The 21,560-nt window shown below is 44.9% G+C and overlaps 1 protein-coding gene across 1 annotated transcript in view; it reads right to left on the bottom strand.

The window, feature by feature from the left end:
• NXN (nucleoredoxin) overlaps positions 1–15,053 on the bottom strand; it is a 212,174-nt gene extending 197,121 nt beyond the window's left edge. The window contains exon 1 of the mRNA XM_073664932.1: positions 14,933–15,053. Within this exon, the coding sequence (XP_073521033.1) occupies positions 14,933–15,043 (111 nt within the window). The 5' untranslated portion in view covers positions 15,044–15,053. The remainder of the gene's footprint in view (positions 1–14,932) is intronic.
• Positions 15,054–21,560: the final 6,507 nt, after the last annotated feature.

Here is a 21,560-nt window from a genome sequence, read left to right as displayed (position 1 = left end):
CTGGAGGGCTATACTTAATGGTGTGCCGTGTGCGCATCTATGTGTGGCTGCTGCATGGGGCATTATGTGGGGGGGGGCAGCCTTCATGGGGCATTATGTGTGTGTGGGGGGGACAGCCTGCATGGGGCATTATATGGGGGGGGAGTGACATCCTGCATGGGGCATTATGTGTGTCGGGGGGACAGCCTGCATGGGGCATTAGGTGAAGGGAGGCACAGCCTGCATGGAGAGCTATATGGGGGCCAGTATCCTGTATGGAGCGTTATATGAGGGCCAGTATTCTGTATGGAGCATTATATGGGGACCAGTATTCTGCATGGAGCGTTATATGGGGCCCATAATACTGTATGGAGGACTATACTGTCCGGTCTGCACTATGCGCTGCAAGGATTAACTGGTTTCTGAGCTTTTGTAGAATTTACTATAAATATCGCTCATGTAATGTAAGAAGTGAAATCTGTGGCATTGTACTATATATATACAGTACAGACCAAAAGTTTGGACACACCTTCTCATTTAAAGATTTTTCTGTATTTTCATCACTATGAAAATTGTACATTCACACTGAAGGCATCAAAACTATGAATTAACACATGTGGCATTATATACTTAACAAAAAAGTGTGAAACAACTGAAAATATGTCTTATATTCTAGGTTCTTCAAAGTAGCCACCTTTTGCTTTGATGACTGCTTTGCACACTCTTGGCATTCTCTTGATGAGCTTCAAGAGGTAGTCACCGGAAATAGTCTTCCAACAATCTTGAAGGAGTTCCCAGAGATGCTTAGCGCTTGTTGGCCCTTTTGCCTTCACTCTGTGGTCCAGCTCACACCAGACCATCTCGATTGGGTTCAGGTCTGGTGACTTTGGAGGCCAGGTCATCTGGCGTAGCACCCCATCATTCTCCTCCTTGGTCAAATAGCCCTTACACAGCCTGGAGGTGTGTTTGGGGTCATTGTCCTGTTGAAAAATAAATGATGGTCCAACTAAACGCAAACCGGATGGAATAGCATGCCGCTACAAGATGCTGTGGTAGCCATGCTGGTTCAGTATGCCTTCAATTTTGAATAAATCCCCAACAGTGTCACCAGCAAAGCACCCCCACACCATCACACCTCCTCCTCCATGCTACACGGTGGGAACCAGGCATGTAGAATCCATCCGTTCACCTTTTCTGCGTCGCACAAAAACACGGTGGTTGGAACCAAAGATCTCCAATTTGGGCTCGTCAAACCAAAGCACAGATTTCCACTGGTCTAATCTCCATTCCTTGTGTTCTTTAGCCCAAACAAGTCTCTTCTGCTTGTTGCCTGTCCTTAGCAGTGGTTTCCTAGCAGCTATTTTACCATGAAGGCCTGCTGCACAAAGTCTCCTCTTAACAGTTGTTGTAGAGATGTGTCTGCTGCTAGAACTCTGTGTGGCATTGACCTGGTCTCTAATCTGAGCTGCTGTTAACCTGAGATTTCTGAGGCTGGTGACTCAGATAAACTTATCCTCAGAAGCAGAGGTGACTCTTGGTCTTCCTTTCCTGGGGCGGTCCTCATGTGAGCCAGTTTCTTTGTAGCGCTTGATGGTTTTTGCAACTGCACTTGGGGACACTTTCAAAGTTTTCCCAATTTTTCGGACTGACTGACCTTCATTTCTTAAACTAATGATGGCCACTCGTTTTTTTTACTTAGCTGCTTTTTTCTTACAAATTCTAACAGTCTATTCAGTAGGACTATCAGCTGTGTATCCACCTGACTTCTGCACAACACAACTGATGGTCCCAACCCCATTTATAAGGCAAGAAATCCCACTTATTAAACCTGACAGGGCACACCTGTGAAGTGAAGACCATTTCCGGTGACTACCTCTTGAAGCTCATCAAGAGAATGCCAAGAGTGTGCAAAGCAGTCATCAAAGCAAAAGGTGACTACTTTGAAGAACCTAGAATATAAGACAAATTTTCAGTTGTTTCACACTTTTTTGTTAAGTATATAATTCCACATGTGTTAATTCATAGTTTTGATGCCTTCAGTGTGAGTGTACAATTTTCATAGTCATGAAAATCCAAAAAAATCTTTAAATGAGAAGGTGTGTCCAAACTTTTGGTCTGTACTGTATATGTATATATATATATATATATATATATCTAGCTTTCTCTGCGGTATCTGTGCATCATGAATCATGGTATGTGTTAAAGGGTGTAGCGTCGGCGTCCCTGCCTCCTGCTAGGCAGGGACGCTGTTCCCCTCACCTCCTGCTAGGCAGGGACGCTGTTCCCCTCACCTCTCTGCTCCGTGCCCGGCGGCTTCCTCCCGCTCTGCTTGCAGCGCCCGCTCTCCCCCGGTCACTGTGCTTAGGGCGCGCGCGCTCCCCCTCTCTTAAAGGGGCCGCGCGCGCCGCCCTAAGGAGTCCCCGGCCAATGGCCGGAGGATCCCTCCATATATAAGGCACCTCCTCCAAAATGGAGGTGCCCGAGCAATGTTGTTGCACTGTTCTCTACTCTGCTTCAGCCCTCAGGTCTCGTATCCAGTTACCTGCCAGTTTCCTGCCAGTTTGCTGTCTGATTCCTGCCTGTTATCTGCTTACCTGCTTGCTTGCCAGAGGTCCGACGGTCTGCCTTCCGACACCTGTCAGTCTGTCTATGGACCAGCTTGCCCGCTCTCCTAGGAGCGCTCACCTGCTACCTGTCTGCTAGTCTACCTGGAGGCTCCGCCGTCACGTGCTGTGACCACCTGCCAGTCCAGAGACTCTTGCCCGCTCACCTGGGAGCGCTCACCTGCTACCTGTCTGCTAGCCTACCTGGAGGCTCCGCCGTCACGTGCTGTGACCACCTGCCAGTCCAGAGACTCTTGCCCGCTCACCTGGGAGCGCTCATCTGCTACCTGCCTGTTAGCCTACCTGGAGGCTCCTCCGTCACGTGCTGTGACCACCTGCCAGTCCAGAGACTCTCGCCCGCTCACCTGGGAGCGCCCATCTGCTACCTGCCTGTTAGCCTACCTGGAGGCTCCGCCGTCACGTGCTGTGACCACCTGCCAGTCCAGAGACTCTTGCCCGCTCACCTGGGAGCGCTCATCTACTACCTGCCTGTTAGCCTACCTGGAGGCTCCGCCGTCACATGCTGTGACCACCTGCTTATCCAGAGACTCTCGCCTGCTCACCTGGGAGCACACATCTGCCATCTGCCTGCTAGCCTACCTGGAGGCTCAGCCGTCACAGGTCGTACCTACCCTTTACCCAGAGACTGTCCCGGTCACTTGCCGTGACCTCCTGCCCGTTCACCCAGAGACTGCCCCGGTCACTTGCCGTGACCTCCTGCCCATTTACCCAGAGACTGTCCCGGTCACTTGCCGTGACCTCCTGCCCGTTTACCCAGAGACTGTCCCGGTCACCTGCTGTGACTACCTGCCCATCTTCCCTGGGCGCCACCCGCTTCCTTACAAGGACCGCCCCCTTGTATAGTTGCTCAGAGGTTCCGCCTCCCAGACCCGTTACAAAGGGGCCCACTGAGACTCTTTCGCCCAGGGCCCACAAAAACCTGGAGCCGGCCCTGGGTACAGTGATCATATTAATATCACAGGTGTGTCACAGAATTTTATCCCATTGGGCAGTGAAGAAAAAATGATTATATTTTTACCACAAAAATTTTGTTTAAGCCCCAGATTTCACATTTTCACATGGGGAAATGAGTAAAACTGGCATCAAAATTTGTCACACAATTTCTGCTGAATGTGGCAATAATTTCAGCTGTATAGTACTGCTGAGCCACACGGCGAGACTTGGGAGGGAAGGAGCGCAATTCGACTCTTGGAGAGCAAATTATCATAGAATAGTTTACAGACTCCATTTACAGAACCTCTAATTGTCAGAAGAGCAGAATCCCCCCTTAAGTGAACCCATTTTGGAAATTACACCCCTCTGGGAATTTATCTACAGGTGTAGTGACGATTTTGTCTCCATGTGTGTTTTGCAGAAACAAGCAGCAGTGGATGTTGCTGAGTGAAAATCTGCCATAGTAGTGTCATACATTGCAGGGCCCATACATTATAGTGTCCACACATTGTGCCCAACTGGTGTTTCTGGAGACGTGGTCCACGTAAACTAAGCAGGATCTCATCACTACAGAAATGCCAAACATGTGGATGCTAAATGTGGTTTAGGCATACTGTAGGGCTCAGAATGGGAGGGGCATTTTGATTTGGGAGCTCAGAATTCTCTGCCTTTCTTTTGGCTGGTGAGGAGCCATAGCGCTTTTCCAGAGCCTTTGTGCTGCCAGTAATGTTTTAATGTTTTACATAAGACCTTCTGAGGTGACGGCTCCGCTGTGTCCACAATCAACACTCACACCATGGGCTTATTCACTTTTGGAACAATGGTTAGAGGCTCCTGAAATACTGATAAGACTAGTGGAATTCTTGACACTTTACAAATAAAATTAGTGCCCATACACTGATGAGCAAGAAGAGCATTAATAAAACACAGCCAGCAAATCTCTAATAAAACACAATAATAATATTGACGAAAATGGTGGTCTGTCCTGGAAAAGCATCTGGGCAGCTCCTCACAGGTCACTTTTTACCTCAGTATTTGTAAGCCAAAATCAGAAGTGGAACCATCAGAGGAAAAGTATAATAGAAACACGTCACCACTTCTGTATTTATCTCCCACTCCTGGTTTTGGCTTACAAATACTGAGATAACATACTGAACTTATGAACATTGCCTTATTTTGAGACTTGTGGAGGAAATGGGGATTGCCTGGTTACTCAGACGACAGCCAGGTCACCTTTAAAAAATACCTCAACCCAGCCCGAGTCTGATGGGTTTCCTTTTTGTGTGTTGGTTGGCTATGAGGTTGAGGCAGCATCCCCTGAGGCCACATCCCTGAGCTAGGGGTGTCCAGGGGAAATTTGGGACCGCCCAAGTCAGGGATCTAACTCTTAAAGGAGCATTTTATATTGTAACTGTACTAAATGGGGTTGCTCAAGAGGCGGGGGCCGATACCCGATATCCTATTTTGCTATGAATGGGAAATTATTATATTGTGACACCAAGCAGAGGGGTGAGGTAATTGAGCAGTTAGTGGTGCCAGAGCCGTACAGGCGCAAGGTTAGACATGGCTCATATTCATGTTTTAGGTGGCCATTTGAGGGTTCACAAAACACAGGATTGGATCCTTCAGAGTTCTACTGGCCCGGCTGTCATCAAGAGATTGTGAATTATTGTAGGTTCTGTCCGACCTGCTAACTAACCTTCCCAGTCACTCACTTCCGTAGTCCCTTAGTGACGCTACCCATCATTGAGGTCCCGTTTGATTGCATAGCAATGGATTTGGTGGGTCCCTTGATCAAGTCCGCCAGAGGGCACCAGTATATCCTGGTAGTACTCAATTATGCTAAACGGTACCAAGAGGCGGTACCGTTAAGGAACTCCTCCGCTAAGAGTATAGCCCGAGAGCTTGTCCATATCTGTTCCAGAATGGGACTGCTGAAGGAGATCCTAACGGACCAAGGGCATCCATTCATGATGAAAGTATGAAAGTAATGAGATAGTTGTGCAAAGCCTTGCAGATCACACAACTCAGGGCCTTGGTGTACCACCCACAGACAGGGTCTCTTGGAAAGATTTATGAAAACCTTGAAGGCAATGCTAACGAAGGTTGTAGAGAGAAGGATGGGCGAGACTAGGACTGTCTACTGCTGTATTTGCTATTTTCCATCAGAGAAGTTTACCAGGCCTCTGCGGGATTTTCCCCTTTTCAGCTTTTCTATGGCCGATATCCCCATGGCCTCCAGGATAAAGTGAAGGAGACCTGGGAAGCAGAGGCTACACCCTACCAGAGCGTGATCAAGCATGTCACTGAAATGCAAGAAAGGATTGCTGAAGTTTTGCCCATTGTGAGAGAACACCTCTTCAAGGCGCAAGAGGCCCAGTCAAGGGTGTACAACAGGTCGGCAAGGGTAAGATAGTTCAGCCCTAGAGATCGGGTATTGGTACTCATAGTGGAGAGTAAATTTCTGGCTATATGGCAGGGCCCCTACTAAGTGGTCAAAAAGATTAGGGAGGTCAACTTTAAAGTCCACCAACTGGGGAAAAGGAAGCCCCGTCAATCTGATCAAACCATGGTATGATAGGGAGCACGTGGAAGCTTCATGTTTGCTGGCTAAGTCCGAGGTTGATGAGAATGATGTCAAGATGGCAGAGACACAGTCACGGACCTAGAAGCATCAGTGCCGAGAATTGCTTCATCAGAACAGAGACCTGTTTTTGGCGTTACTGGGATGTACTCAGGTCGTGGAATATGAAGTCCTCACAGAGCCTCTCGTCCAGGTGAATTTGAAGCCATGTAGGATTCCCGAAGCTTGCCGAAAGGTAGTCTCGAAGGAGGTGAAGCGGATGTTAAACCTAGAAGTCATTCAAGAGTCCAAGAGTGGCTGGTCCAGTCCCATAGTCTTGGTGCTTAATCCAGATGGAGAATGCCAGTTCTGAAATGACTACTGGAAGCTGAATGAAGTCTCAGAGTTTGATACGTATACAATGCTCCATGTTGACAAACTCATTGAGAGGCTAGGGCCAGCCAGGTATATTACCACTCTGGACTTCATGAATGGGTATTGGCAGATTTCTCTATCCAATGATGTCAATGAGAAGACGGCCTTTTCAATGCCAGATGGTTGTTTCCAGGATGTAAGGATGCCATTTGGGTTGCTATGAGCTCCAACCACCTTCCGTGGAGCCATGGACCGAATCCTGGCTCCCCACAAGAAGTATGCAGCAGCCTACCTTTATGACATCATGTTCTGTCAGCCAGGGTTGGGGAAGCCATCTAGGCAAAGTCCAGGCGATATTTGATGCTGTTATGATAGTGCAGCAACTCACTCAGGAAAATAGGTAACACACTGAAAACTGCAACTGATCCTGCCGGTTCCTGTACAGATCCTGACCGTACTCAGGAGTCCTAGTGGCTCCTGCGTGAGCTGAGATAGCCCTAACCACAGACTAGATGATGGCAACTCAGACCTATGCTGCCTGAAAGGCCGTCGAGCGCTTCACATTCCTCTTAAAGAATCGGAAGGCAGAGCAGACTGCAAATGACCTACAGAAGGTAAAGTGTGCTGAAATAGAAAGAGATCCCAGAGTGAATAAAACAAACCACGAAATACAAAATAAAGGATTAAGTACGTACTGTTAAAGAATATGCTGCCCTCTATCTAAAAAGAAACAGAAGATACAGTATATCACAAAAGTGACCTCCTTAAGGGTACGAAGTCCGCTATGGCTAAATGGTCTCCAGAAGCTGAGACAACGTTCTATGAACTGAAGCTAGTCTTGTGTAAACAGCCAGTGTTGGTGGCTCCAGACTACTCCAAGGAGTTTCTTGTCCAGACAGACGCATCAGATGTTGGATTAGGTGCCGTTTTGTCTCAGGAAGTGAACAGTGAACAACACCCGATAAAGTACCTGAATTGGAAACTGTCTCCCTGTGAGAAAAACTACTCCATCATGGAGAAGGAGTGTTTGGCCATCAAGTGGGCTTTAGACACTTTAAGATACTACCTATTAGGCAGGAACTTCAGGTTAGTGTCAGACCATGCCCCACTGAGGCGGATGCGGGAGAAGAAGGGCAACAATACCCGAGTGACCAGATGTTTCCTAGCACTTCAGGATTTTAGCTCCCATGTAGAGCATAGGCTCGGGAAACTACATGGGAATGCTGACACTCTATCGAGGGTCCACTGTATAATGGCGCAAGGTGCCAAGCCCCCTGGCTTTGGGCAAATGGCGGGTATGTAAGATGGCCGCTGGGGAGATGTGCATCATCGAAGTTGGTAGCCTCTGTGATGATGTAAACTGGAACAAAAAGGCTCCAACACGTATAGTGCTGAGAGAGTTAATAGGGCATGTCCAGGGCCGGGTTTACAAGCAGTCAAAGAGATGGGTCGGACTGGCTGCTCACATGTCCTCACCCATGGGTTTGATATTGCAGATTTAAGGAAGTCCAACTGTATCATTAGTGTGGTGTGTGCACGGTAGAAGATCTTGCTTGTATTGCTCAGTCTGCTAGTGTCTGAGTGAAGTTCTGACATTTAAACGGGTGAGCCCATGATATACAGTTAGGTCCATATATATTTGGACAGAGACAACATTTTTCTAATTTTGGTTCTAGACATTACCACAATGAATTTTAAGCAAAACAATTCAGATGCAGTTGAAGTTCAGACTTTCAGCTTTCATTTGAGGGTATCCGCATTAAAATTGGATGAAGGGTTTAGGAGTTTCAGCTCCTTAACATGTGCCACCCTGTTTTTAAGGACCTAACTGTATATGTACTGTTTATTTTCCATTTTTTGTGCTTTTATACCTTTTGTGCCCAGAAGAGGCTGTTTTTGTTTTTTAAGCTGGATTATGGACATTTAATAAACCACAATGTCCGTTATGGACATTTAATAACCCGCATGTTTGTTTTGAAACAATGAATCTGGCCCCTGTGTGTGCACCAGCGTCTACCTGAAATGTGATCCCTTACAGGAGTTTCCATCTAACACTCGCAATGACATGATTCAGATGAAACCCCCGAGGGATCCATTCACTGTAATGAGGCAGCAGAGTTACTCTGGACACCATCTGTCCTCTGTTCAGTGGTCTCTTTCTTTTCAGAGGTGCAAAAAACTGTGGTGGAGCGTGCTTTTATGCATGCTTAAAAAGACGGACGCCACCAAATCATAGGACAGACAGAGTCAACAGTGTCTCCATCTGCCTTATTATAGGGAATTTTCTGTTGTAGGTTCCTTCTAAATCACATATTTCAGAGAATTACACGGAAACCCCGATGTAAGCACTCAGCGCAGCACGCAGGATAAATGTGAGTTGAGTCTTACTACAATCTCTGGGAGGCAGAATGGACAAATCAACAGCAGGTCTGTGCGATTACAGTGATACCAGATTTATATATTTTTTTATGTTTGGCTCCTATCACACACTAAAAAACACTTTTTTTTTGTATCGCCATATTTTGAAGCTATCATTTTTCTATATATCTGCCAACACAGTCATGTGAGGTCTTGTTTTTTATTGGACAAGTTGAAGTTTTTGTTGGTACTATTTTTGGGCACGTGACATTTTTTGATTGCTTTCTATTCCCATTTTTGGGAGGTAGAATGAACAAAAAACAGCAATTCAGGAATTGTTGTTTTTTTTTTCATACCATTCACCGTCTGGTAAAAGTGAAGGGCATCTTTTCTTTGGGTTAGTACAGCGATACCACATTCATATAACTTTTTTATGTTTTGCCGCTTTTACACAATAAAAACTATTTTATAGAAAAATAATTATGTTTGCATCCCTATATTCTGAGAGGTATAACTTTTTTATTTCTCTGCTGATAGAGCTGTATGGCAGCTTATTTTTTATTTCCATACAATTTTTTTTATCATGTTTTATTCCACTTTTTGTTCGGCGATATGATCATAGTTTTTTGCTACATTTTTTTTTTTACATAAATATGTGTATTAATTGGTATAATATGTTTTCCATTTTTTTTCGTTCTTTATTTTGTGATTTTTTAAAATATATTTTTACAATTTTTTTTACTTTTTTACTTTGTTGCTCTATGGGAAATTAACTTTTCTTCTCTGATCGCTGGTATAATGCATTGCAATGCAACAGCATCGCAATGCAGTATACCTATCAGTGCTGCACTGACAAAAGCCTCTTAGACCATGATCTGAGCGTTTTCTAACAGACTTGCAGTAGCTGGCTGTCCAGGAGGTCATCATGAGATCGACCTTGGGTTGCCATGGCAACGATCGGGCCCTCGTGATGACATTGTGGGTGCGCCCATCGGAAGGGAGAGGGAGCCCGCTACCTCTCCAAGTCTGCATTTAGGGGCTTAAATGGCCCAGGGCAGTGTGGGCACCGATCCTGACAGAGACAGCCAGTCTCGGCTTTAACTTAAGCCGAGCTCCTGGTGGCAATCATGCGGGCACAGCTCCTGTGCCCTGCACGATTGCCATGACGTATCCATATGTCAAAAGTCGGCAACCCCTATCCAACCATGACTTATGGGTACGTCAAAGGTCTTGAACAGGTTAACAAGCTCCACAATAGGAAGTATGTGAGGGGCACAGGGTAGTAGTTGTGGCGAGGTGCTGCTGTTCTCCAACACCCTGGCTTCCCAGAAATAAAAGATAATGTCCTGTCTGTCTTGTAGTTTGTGTGTACTATATAACACTCACGTTTGAGCTTGGAGATCACTCTGGTTCTACGAGCCCGGATCCAGAAAACTACCACACATGCAACGACAGACTCTGTTTCAATAACTCAACTTTACTTAAAATCAGATGTTGAATTGCAGATACAGAACATTACGTGTCCACTCGTTCATCTTGAGCTCTCCCTTCACTTTCTGGCACCACTGGCCCCAGATATGCTCTTTCCATCGCTGCAGCTCCCATGCTTTTGGGCCACTCTTCTCACACAGTTCCCATCCAGCTTCCCCTTATGGAAGGCGAATAAGGCACCGGCTTCCGTATCTAATTCGGGCTGTAGGCCCCGGATATCCTGCCAAGGTCCGCTGAAGTTAGTAATGATCGCCCGCATGCTGCTTCTCTTTCAGTCCCTTACTCTTCACTGCTACCCTTGGCTTAATCTGCTTTCTTCTGATCACACTATCTTACTCTGCATCTCTCTTTGTCTGACTAAAACCAGGAAGTCCCTCTCTTATATCTACTCCTACCTCTCCCAACTGGGAAATTCCCTAAACACATTAACTATTCCCTCACTGTATATAACTACTTCCTGACTTACAGTGCCCTCCACTGTACTTTCCAAATTCCTAACTATCCTTATTACCTTATCTACAGTACTATACTGATATCCTAATTTCCTATCCTTTCCCTATGCTATTACATTATCATAACACATTTTTATTATTCAACATTAATCATCCACATATAAAACCGTACACATTATATCGCTTACATCACTATGCATAAACCATTATCGATATATAAGCATTATCCACACCTTCATAAACAAATGTACCCAGGAAGGCATGAAGGGCATGAATTGTCTCTGACATACCCTTACAAGTGTTTCATTTTTTCTGTGCTGAGATAATCTTAGGAATGTGTCTCCTTACACAGTAATATGCCCCTGCACAGTCCTCGACTCAGAAAGATGCCCTCACACCACCCTCTTATATAGTATTATGTCCACACACAGTCACCCACTCAAAATGATGTCCACACACCAGCTCCCTTACATAGTATTATGTTCCTGAATGTGGCCCGCAAGCTGCACTTTGCCCAGTTCTGGTGTGAAAGGGTTATTCCCAACCTTTAAAGTAATCACCAAAACACAGGATATATGAGATAAATGAGGGTCGCTGTGGTATAACCCACACTTATCTTGAGAACAGAATCAAGCCCAAGACAATCAAGACCAAAATCCAATCATTGTCTATGGAACTGCAAGAGCCAAGCACTGTAATTGGCCGACCCATCTGACAGGGCTTTTCAAAGCCTCATTTTCGACATCTTGAAAGTTGAATAGAAGTTCATCCTTGTGTAAATATATTGGGGAAGATTTTTTGAAGCAATTATACCGGGTGTCTGATAAAACTGTATTAAAGAGCCATTACCTGAGGTATTTCTTATAATTAGCAAAGCTTTACATACTACAGCCCTGCTTTACCAAAGTGTTTACGCCAGAAAACGGGCATAAAATTCTTTGAAAAGTCGAAAAACTGCATTTTCAGTTTTGGGCAGCTCCGCCAAAATGGGCAGAGCTGTGCCAGAACCAGGATAGGCCTGCTTGTCAAATTCATGGAAAGTGGCTTTGTTTCTTACTCCAGAAATATTACTCTATTCCCTGACTGGAGTAACAGTTCTGGCGAGGCGCACTATACTGATAGAATAAACCAAGTTCATGGTGGAGTGTGCCTCTTAATGAATTCAGCACGTTTTAGTCTAGCACGGCCCTCATTAAAACTGGAATATGAAACCCAGTTATAATGAATTGGGGCCTATGTATGTAAATGCTCAAGTGCATAGGAGAGTCGAGAGAGGCTGAAAGTACTCGTCCACAATTATCTCCTGTATAGGGACTTCAGACTGAGTAGTCAAATAGCCCCTTTACAAGGGGAATGGTAACATGAGCTAATATGTATATATTTTCAATCATTCACATCTCCAGGAGTAATAACATAAGGACTGCTCCGTGCAGAGTTCTAAGGTTGTTCCAGAAATGTTATTTCTTGAGGAATACATGTATTACTAAACTTGACATGTCAGAAGAGTTATCAGGTCTCCTTTAAATAAACATACATAGCTTCAGTTAAACATGTTAGTTTTTACAAATGGATCTACATCTCCATATATTTATACCCTTTTATATGGAAATAGTTAAGTCTGAAGCTAAGGGCATTATTTTACAGCCTTGGTCAAAGGGTTTAATATGCTTCATTTGTGTTTTATGGTCATAAGTTAACTCATAGCAGATTCACATTGTACCATTGCAGAACCAGGAAAAAGACCTAATGGCTAGACAACATCTGGTGGTCTATACAATCGTAAAGACAGTCGTTCATCTTAAACACAGACAAGATTGTTATTTTACATGACGACAACTGCCAATAAAATATACCTAGCAACCAAAACTGTGCATCCAGGATGCTTTAATTCATTCACTTTTGTCTACTGTTTGACTGAGTTGTTGGCCTGACATAAGTTTATGCCAATTCAATCTAATGGCACATGAATATTGGACAGGAATTGGACTGTTCATGACTTTTCTCTGGGAGTATAATGAGCATGTTTGAATCTTTTATACAATCTTTTTGTCAGTTGTTACAGAATGCTAGCATCCAAGGATCACTTGCTAATTATTTTCAGTTAGCCTTTTGCTGAAGCATAGGGACAATTAAACAATATAAACGATTTTGCCTAAGAAAGTTGGCATTACACTTTTATCCTAGAAATTACTTACAGGCCATTTTTTTACTGGTACATCTTATGTTTCTTGTGACTTAGAATGTGAACTTATTTTTTTTGCCATCTTATGTAATATCTCCCAGGGATTTCCCAATTTCACTTCATTTTGCATCAAGGACCACACCCCTGTTCGAGGGTTGAAGGGAGCATGCAATCTAATTCGGTGAACAGAAAAATTCCCACAGGAAAAATGCCCACAGAAAAAAGCCCACAGGAAATTGCCCATACGGAAAATTGCCCAAATGGAAAATTGCCAACATAGAAAATTGCCCACATGGAAAACTGCCCACATGAAAAACTGCCCACATGAAAAACTGCCCGCCTGCACAGAAAATTGCCTGCATGGGCAAAATAAAAACATTTATCACCCTCCCCTCCCCCACGAGACCTGTAATATGTTACTGTATATCGCTTCGGAGCCTATCACTTCCCCCCCCCGACTTGTACTATTTTATATCGCTCCGGAACCTGTGTACAGTGTGACCCTGGCGGTACCAATATAACATTATTATTGCCCCCCCCACCTGTAATATGTTATATCGCTCCGGAACCTGTGTACAGTGTGACCCTGGCGGTACCAATATAACATTATTATTGCCCCCCCCCACCTGTAATATGTTATATCGCTCTGGAGCCTGTGTACAGTGTGACCCTGGCTGTACCAATATAACATTATCAACCCCCCCATCTGTAATATGTTATATCGCTCTGGAGCCTATGTAGAGTGTGACCACGGCTGTACCGGCATGTGCCCAATTTTCCATACGTGAATACAGCCTTAGCCCTCTTTAACCCCTTCACGCTGCGGCCAATTTCCATTTTTGCATTTCCTGCTTTTCCTCCCCTCCTTCCCAGAGCTATAACTTTTTTATTTTTCTGTCCACATTGACATATGAGGGCTTGTTTTATGCGGGACAAATTGTTCTTTTGAATGACACCATTCATTTTACCACATAGTGTACTCGAAAATGGGGAAAAAGTTCCAAGTGCGATGAAATTGTGAAATATACGCAATTTGTGTCACCACTTTATGAGACCCGTAACATTTTTCATTTTCGGCCGATGGAGCTGTGTTATGGGTTATTTTTTTAACTGTCCTATTAGTACCATTTTGGGATAGATGTGACTTGTTGATCGCTTGTTACAGCCTTTTTTGTGGAATTGCGGCAGCAAAAAAACTTAACTTTGGCGTTCTTGAATTGTTTCCAGTTACGATGTTTACTTATTGGGTGAATTGCTTTTGTATTTTGATAGATTGAATTTTTCTGAAAGCGGCGATACCACATACGTATTTTTCGGGTTATAAGACGCACTTTCCCGTCTTATAATCCCTATGTAGCCTCCAGGATATGGGGGTGGCAGCTGCGCTGGAGCGGTGTCGCTCCTGCAGGAAGCTGGGGTGCTTGGCGGTGCGAGACTGTGGCGGGCTCCGGGCTTTCAGAAAATCCTGGGAGCCCCCGCACTTCCCATCCTTTCCACTGCAGTGGACTTTGGAAAAATTGCCGCCGGAGGCGGTGCATACGCAGATTGAGATCTCGGTTCCCAATCTCGCGATTGTTAGCAGCAGGCCCTGGCTATAATATACAGGTATCACCTGCTGGGTATGGGGCGGACTTGCTGAGGGAGCCTGCTCCATACACCCGCTTCTGACATGCGCCATACATATATGGCGGATGTTGTAAAGGGGTTAATAAACTGTTTTAATAAACTGTTGTTATTTTTTCCGTGTGGGCAATTTTCCGTGTGGGCAATTTTTCTTCTTGGCAATTTTTTTTCTGGGCAATTTTCCTGTTTGCATTCATGTCTGTGGGCTTTTTTCTGTTGGCTTTTTTCCTGTGGGCATTTTTCATGGAATCATCTAATTTATGCTATCTAAACCATGGGCAGCATGATCAAACACTGGCTGCATTATTGCAGTCATCTATTTTTTACTCTGAAACGCTCAGAGAAAACATACCTTGAAAAGCCAGCTGGGGTCTATGCATCTCAGCTGACTAATTCTTGGCTTGTCCACAGTGACTTCGTCCCCACCTTGCTCCCCTAGATCGGAGAGTCTCTTCCTATACATACGGTGACATCTGCAAACCAAAGGGAACGGTCAGGGAGGCCTCAAACTAGTCATCCAAGACTCAAAGCATATTTTCTCGGAAGCGTCTAAGCATTTCTGTCATGGTTCCACCCAGGGCTGGCTCCAGTTTTTTCTGGGCCCCGGGCGAAAGAGTCTCAGTGGGCCCCTTTAACACATACCACTCTTCATGATGCACAGATACCGCAGAGAAATATAGGTATAGCACAATGCAAAGATTTCACTTCTTACATTACATGTTTTACATCTATTGTAAATTCCACAATAGCTCAGAAACCGGCAAATCGCTCCACACAGTATACTGGCCCCCATAAAATGCTCCATAGAGAATACTGGCCCCTATAAAATGCTACATACGAAATACTGGCCCCCATATAACGCTCCATACAGAATACTGGCCCCCATAAAACGCTCCGTACAGGATACTGGCTCCCATATAACGCTCCGTACAGGATACTGGTTCCCTTATAACGCTCCATACAGGATACTGGCCCCATATAATGCTCCATGCAGGCTGTTCCCCCCATATAATGCTCTATGCATTCTGTTCCCCCCTTATAATGCCCCATGCAGGCTGTTCTCCCCCTTATAATGCCCCATGCAGGATGTCACCCCCCATATAATGCCCAATGCAGGATGCCACCCCCCATATAATGCCCCATGCAGGATGTCACTCCCCCCATATAATGCCCCATGCAGGATATCACTTCCCCCCCCCATATAATGCCCCATGTAGGATGTCACCCCCAATATAATGCCCCATGCAGGATGTCACCCCCAATATAATGCCCCATGCAGGATATCACCCCCCATATAAAGCCCCATGCAGGATGTCACTTTTTCCCCAACCATATAATGCCCTATGTAGGATGTCCCTTTCCCCCCATATAATGCCCCATGCATGATGTCATCCCTCATATAATGCTCCATGCAGGATGTCACTTGTCCCCCTCCATATAATGCCCCATGCAGGATGTCACTTGTTTCCACCCATATAATGCCCCATGCAAGCATTTGCCCGGGTGCGCCGGGTGCTGACGCCGGCCCTGGTTCCACCCCTCAGTGTGTCTGGGATGCAGTTACTGACAGCTCAGCCATCCAATCTGGTACAGGGGTGTGCTGAAGCTGTCAGTGTGTTGAGTGACAGCTCGACTGTCCAATCTGGGATTGGGAGGTGCTGGCTATTTCCAGGTGTTCATTGTTCCAGATTACTGCCAGGCTACTTAACTGGGCTGTTTCTCTCAGACCTCTGTCAGACGTACATTCAGCTTGTGTGAGGTTTGTTTCTCTGTGCCTAGTGTTCTTGATCTTCTGTTGCCTGACCTTGGACCTTGTTCTGACAACCCGTCTGTTTAACTCCTTCTGCTCTGATCCGCTATTCTCCTGGTATTCTAACTTACGGAATCTTATCTGACAAAGCCTTTGTCTCTTCCCTCTGTTATGTCGTACCCTCCTGGCTTATGACTTCGGACTCCTTAACTATCCCATCTCACAGCTTGGCCGTGAATAGTGACTCAGTGTCACATTACGCCTGGCCCATACGTTTTTCTTTTTCACCTGTATGGAGACTGTTCACACGATCTCTGACCACATGGCGAATCTGAAGCTGATGACTCAGGATCTGGCTAAGGAATGCCAGAGTCTGGAGTCATCACAATGTCCGTTGCAGGTTCAGATAACTAATTTAATGAAGACCTCCTATAGCCCTTCACTGCCGGCAGTGGCTGTGACGTCAGTACCCTCTGATGTACAGTTGGCCTCTGTCGAACCTGTAATAGCCCTCCCTGATAGATTTTCTGGAGAGAAAGATAAGTTTAAGGTCTTCAGGGAGAGCTGTAGGTTTTTTTTTTACCTTGTTCCCCTGATCTTCAGGGGAGGATTTCCAGCGGGTCGGAATAATCATGTCCCTTCTGCGAGGGGGTCCTCAGACCTGGGCATTTTCTTGTCCCCACAATCCCCAGAACGGTTTTCTGTTGATGCCTTCTTTGACAGCTTAGGACTGATATATGACGAACCCAACAGGATCCAGGTTACTAAGGCTAAGATCATGAACCTGGCACAAGGGGCCGCACAGCTAAAGGACTACTGTACTGAGTTCTGGCAGTGGTCCACTGCAGTGGAGCGATGCAGCTCTCAGGTGCCTGTTCCACAAAGCCCTTTCCGAAACCCTTAAGGACGCCTTGGTCCTTAATGACGCCCCTTGTTCTCTGGCAGGGGGAATCCTTGAGAGACATGATGAACAACAGGCTGCCCGTTATATTTCCCTGGAGCTGGTCCATTTACTGGAGGTAGAATCATTGGAGATTAGAGTTGCCAGTCTTCGTGTTGTTGAGAAAATATGTAGACAAGATCTCGCACTCTGTAATGAGGTCTCTCTGGACATTTTCTCAAGAATTGCCCAACTCGCCCCCAGACTAGCAAACCATCAGGAGAACGTCTGAGTCTTGGTGATGGCCAAGGAGGTCACCCAGACTCCCAGGTACCTTTTCCTTCCTCTACTAAAGTACTGATAAATGCAGTGCTATCCTTTGAGAAACAGGTGTTATCAACATTGGCGTTCATTGACTGTGGGTCTGCTGCTAACTTTATTGATTTGGGACTGGTTCTGAAGTTAGGGTTAGGGATAGTTAGTTTAGAAAGACCCGTTAAAATCTTCGCCCTTGACAAGACACCATTATCCCAGAATTTGGTCAAGAAGGTAAGGGTAGATTTCATGCTTCAAGTACGAGCTCTCCACTCTGAATCCATCTCATGTTTTGTGTTGGATAATTTGCCTGCTGGGTTGGTACTGGGGCTTCCATGGTTGCAGATTCACGATCCTGTTATTGATTGGTGTCAAAGGGAGATTGTTAAATAATGCTCCAATTGTTGCAAGAATTGTTTAAAGACTGTACAAATATGCTCCGCTAGTCTGAAGGGTCTGCCAGGGTACCTGAAGGACTTCGGAGATATGTTTTTCGGAAAAAGAGGCTGAGATACTACCTTCCCATCGTCCTTATGATTGTGCTATTGATCTTATGTCTACTGCCAAATTGCATAAGGCTCGCCTTTACAATTTGTCTGGGCCATAACGGGCCACCATGAAGGAATATGTTAACGAAAGCTTAAGGAAGGGTCATATCCATCCTTCTTCCTCTCCAGTAGCTGCCGGATTTTTCTTCCTAAGAAATAAAGATGGGGGTCTCCGTCCTTGCCTTGATTTCTGGGAACTAAACAAAATTACAGATAAAAATACTTATCCACTTCCACTCATCCTCGACCTATATAATCAGCTTCTGGGGGCCAGGGTTTTCTCTAAACTTGATCTTAGAGGGGCTTACAATTTGATATGGTTTTCATCCCCATTTTGGTGAATTTTCTAGGATTAGTTCTGAATGTCCTGGGGTGGAAGTTGCCAAACAAAGACTTGGAGATGTCTGGAAGGAGGTTCAAAAGAATATTGGGACTGCTCAGATTCGCCAAAAATAGAAGGCTGATAGGAGACGTTCAGTGGGTCCTGTTTTTAAGATCGGGGATAAGGTTTGGTTGTCATCCAGGAACATTAAGCTTAAGGTGCCATCAGCAAACGTGGGTCCAAAGTTTAAGGGTCCATATGAGATCCTAGAGGTGGTTAATCCAGTGGCATTCAGATTAAAGCTTCCCCCATCCCTTGGCATCCCTAATGTCTTCCATAAATCCCTATTAAAGGAGTTTATCCCTTCGGTATTGTCTCCCTCATCCCCGCCTCCCCCTGTTTCAGTCGACGGTGGCTTGGAGTATGAGGTTCAGAGGGTTGTGGATTCTCGTAGGGTTCGAAATTCCCTTCAATACCCCATCCACTGGAGGGGATACGGACCAGAGGAGAGATCCTGGGTCCCTGCTCGAGATGTGAAGGCCGATCGGTTAGTTAGGGCCTTCCATCTAAAGTTCCCTGGGAAGCCTGGGGGTCCGGTGGCCCCCCTTAGAAAAGGGGTACTGTCACGGTTCCACTCCTCAGTGTGTCTGGGGTGCAATTACTGACAGCTCAGCCGTCCAATCTCCAATCTGGTGCAGGGGCGTGCTGAAGCTGCCAGTGTGTTGAGTGACAGCTCGGCTGTCCAATCTGGGATTGGGAGGTGCTGGCTATTTCCAGGTGTTCATTGTTCCAGATTACTGCCAGGCTAATTAACTGGGCTGTTTCTCTCAGACCTCTGCCAGACGTACATTCAGCTTGTGTGAGGTTTGTTTCTTTGTGCCTAGTGTTCTGTGTATTGATCTTTTGTTGCCTGACCATGGACCTTGTTGTGACGACCCGTCTGTTTAACCGCTTCTGCTCTGATCCGCTATCCTCCTGGTATTTTGACTCATGGAACGTTATCTGACTACGCCTTTGTCTCTTCCCTTAATTATGTCGTACCCTCCTGGCTTTTGACTTCGGACTCCTTGACTATCCTATCTCACGGCCCAGCCGTGAATAGTGACTCAGTGTCACAATTTCATAGTAAAACACCCACGTCTGCAATGGCACAGCCAGACTCTGATTAATTTTGTCCATAGTTTTAACAGTATAAGCGCTCGCTCACACTGCCATAAATTCTCTCATGCGAGAGAATTCGGTCGATTATGCTAATGACACAAATCGGAATGAGAAAAAAATAGCAGATCAGCACTGCCCCATAGTATAACATTGTCTGCTTTCTTTTTTAGCTGGTCATTAACAATTGGGGGGACCCAAGCAATTTTTTTCATTTATTTAAATACAGCACGCAAAGCACTGATTATATATCTCACTGGCATATTTCTATCTATCTATAAATCTACAGTATTCTATCTATTCTATTTTGACGGTTGGGCTCTGAATTTACTGTACTTAACTGATCAAATGTCAGGTTTCCTTTGAGATTTGAGCATAAAAATTGGATGGCACATACATGGTACGTGTTCCGTGCGATTTTTTTTCTCGCACCCATTGACCATTGGCGAGTGCAATCCAATTCTAACAATCGCAGCTTGCTGCGATTTTTTTTTTCCTCAGCCAGATCCAAGCTGAGAAAAAAATTGCAGATGACCACTGACTCATTTACTAACATTGGTCAGAGCTCAATGCGATATTTTCTCGCATTGCACTCCTCCGTATTATATGCCAGTGTGAGTGAGCACTTTGATGCAGTTATTATTGCACAAGGGGGTCACACCAGATATTGAAATTAAAGGCTCACATACTTTTGCCACTCATACACATGTGACATTGGATGATTTCCCTCATTTAAAAAAATTAAGCTTATTATTTTTTACTCCACTTTATTTGATACTCTATCATCTTTTAGGAGTTGGGTGAAAATGTGATGTAGTTTTAGGCCAAATTTTCTCAAAAATATGGAAAATTCTGCAGAATTTACAAACTTTCAAGCACCATTGTATATTGATTTCAATTCAATTATGCATCTTTAATTGACATGCTGTAAGTATAAAATCTGCATGGCAAGCAATTTCTGCTGCAGATTGTTTCCATAGAATGATGGTGCCTCTCTGTGATTTGGCTGAACGCTGCATAAGTAGCTGTAGGACATTCCCATCTCACCTGCAGAAATACACAAGTTTTGCTAGATAGTGACATTTCTCCTTATGGAGAGTGACACACCAGCTCTGGCACGTCAAGGTAAGGAGGCTTATTCGCCGTGCAATGCTCCTCTGGGAAATTTATTATGCAAATTGCCTCTTCAGACAAAAAGAGGACTTGAACTCTATAGCGCCACTTATTGGAAGCAGCAATCCTACAAGTCACAATCAACCCTTTAACGAGTCTTACCTTGACGTGCCAGAGCTGGTGTGTCACTCTCCATAAGGAGAAACGCTACCCCTTAGACCTCAGTCCAGAGACTCTCACCTAGCAAAATCAGATCTCATACTTTGCACTGACGAGGGCCAACAGACCGAAACACCGTGTCTGCAAATTGAGATTCTGATTTGGCTTTTATCCTAAGTCATATTGCACGACTCGTTAAAGCATTGATTGTGACATGTAGGATTGCTGCTTCCAATAGGTGGCGCTATAGAGTTCAAGTCCTCTTTTTCTCTGAAGAGGCAATTTGCATGCTAGATTGTGAATAACTGAGAATTAAAGGGGCTTTATCACAATTAAAAATTACATTTCTTTATTAAAAAAACATAATGTTTGCATTCAAACATTTGAAAAAAATACTCCTAAATGTTGATATTGTGGTTAATGTACATACTTGTTTTGATGCACCTGTAAATGGCCGCTTGAAGGTGCAACAAGAGGAGAGCGGGTTCCCAGGAGAACTGTTTTGTTGAACATGTAAAAGATGGCCTTGTGTGTAGGGCACTGAAGTCAATATGGAATAAAGTACGGTACTGACCACCAAAAACGGGATGAGGGGCCATTGAGTGACTAGATGAAGAAACTGTGAGTTGGTTGTTACAATCTTATGTATTCCTGCTGGTATTCTCAAGATCAGAGACTGCAAAGCTTGAGATAAATAGAAGCGTCAATAGAGCCAATGACGAAAAGTGTCAGCAA

This window comes from Phyllobates terribilis, unplaced genomic scaffold (assembly GCF_046119375.1).
Source record: "Phyllobates terribilis strain yellow unplaced genomic scaffold, ASM4611937v1 Scaffold_2__4_contigs__length_985480577, whole genome shotgun sequence".
In the NCBI taxonomy this organism is placed as follows: Eukaryota; Metazoa; Chordata; class Amphibia; order Anura; family Dendrobatidae; genus Phyllobates; species Phyllobates terribilis.
Note: the sequence above shows the minus strand (reverse complement) of the source record. Positions and strands in the feature narration are given on the sequence as shown.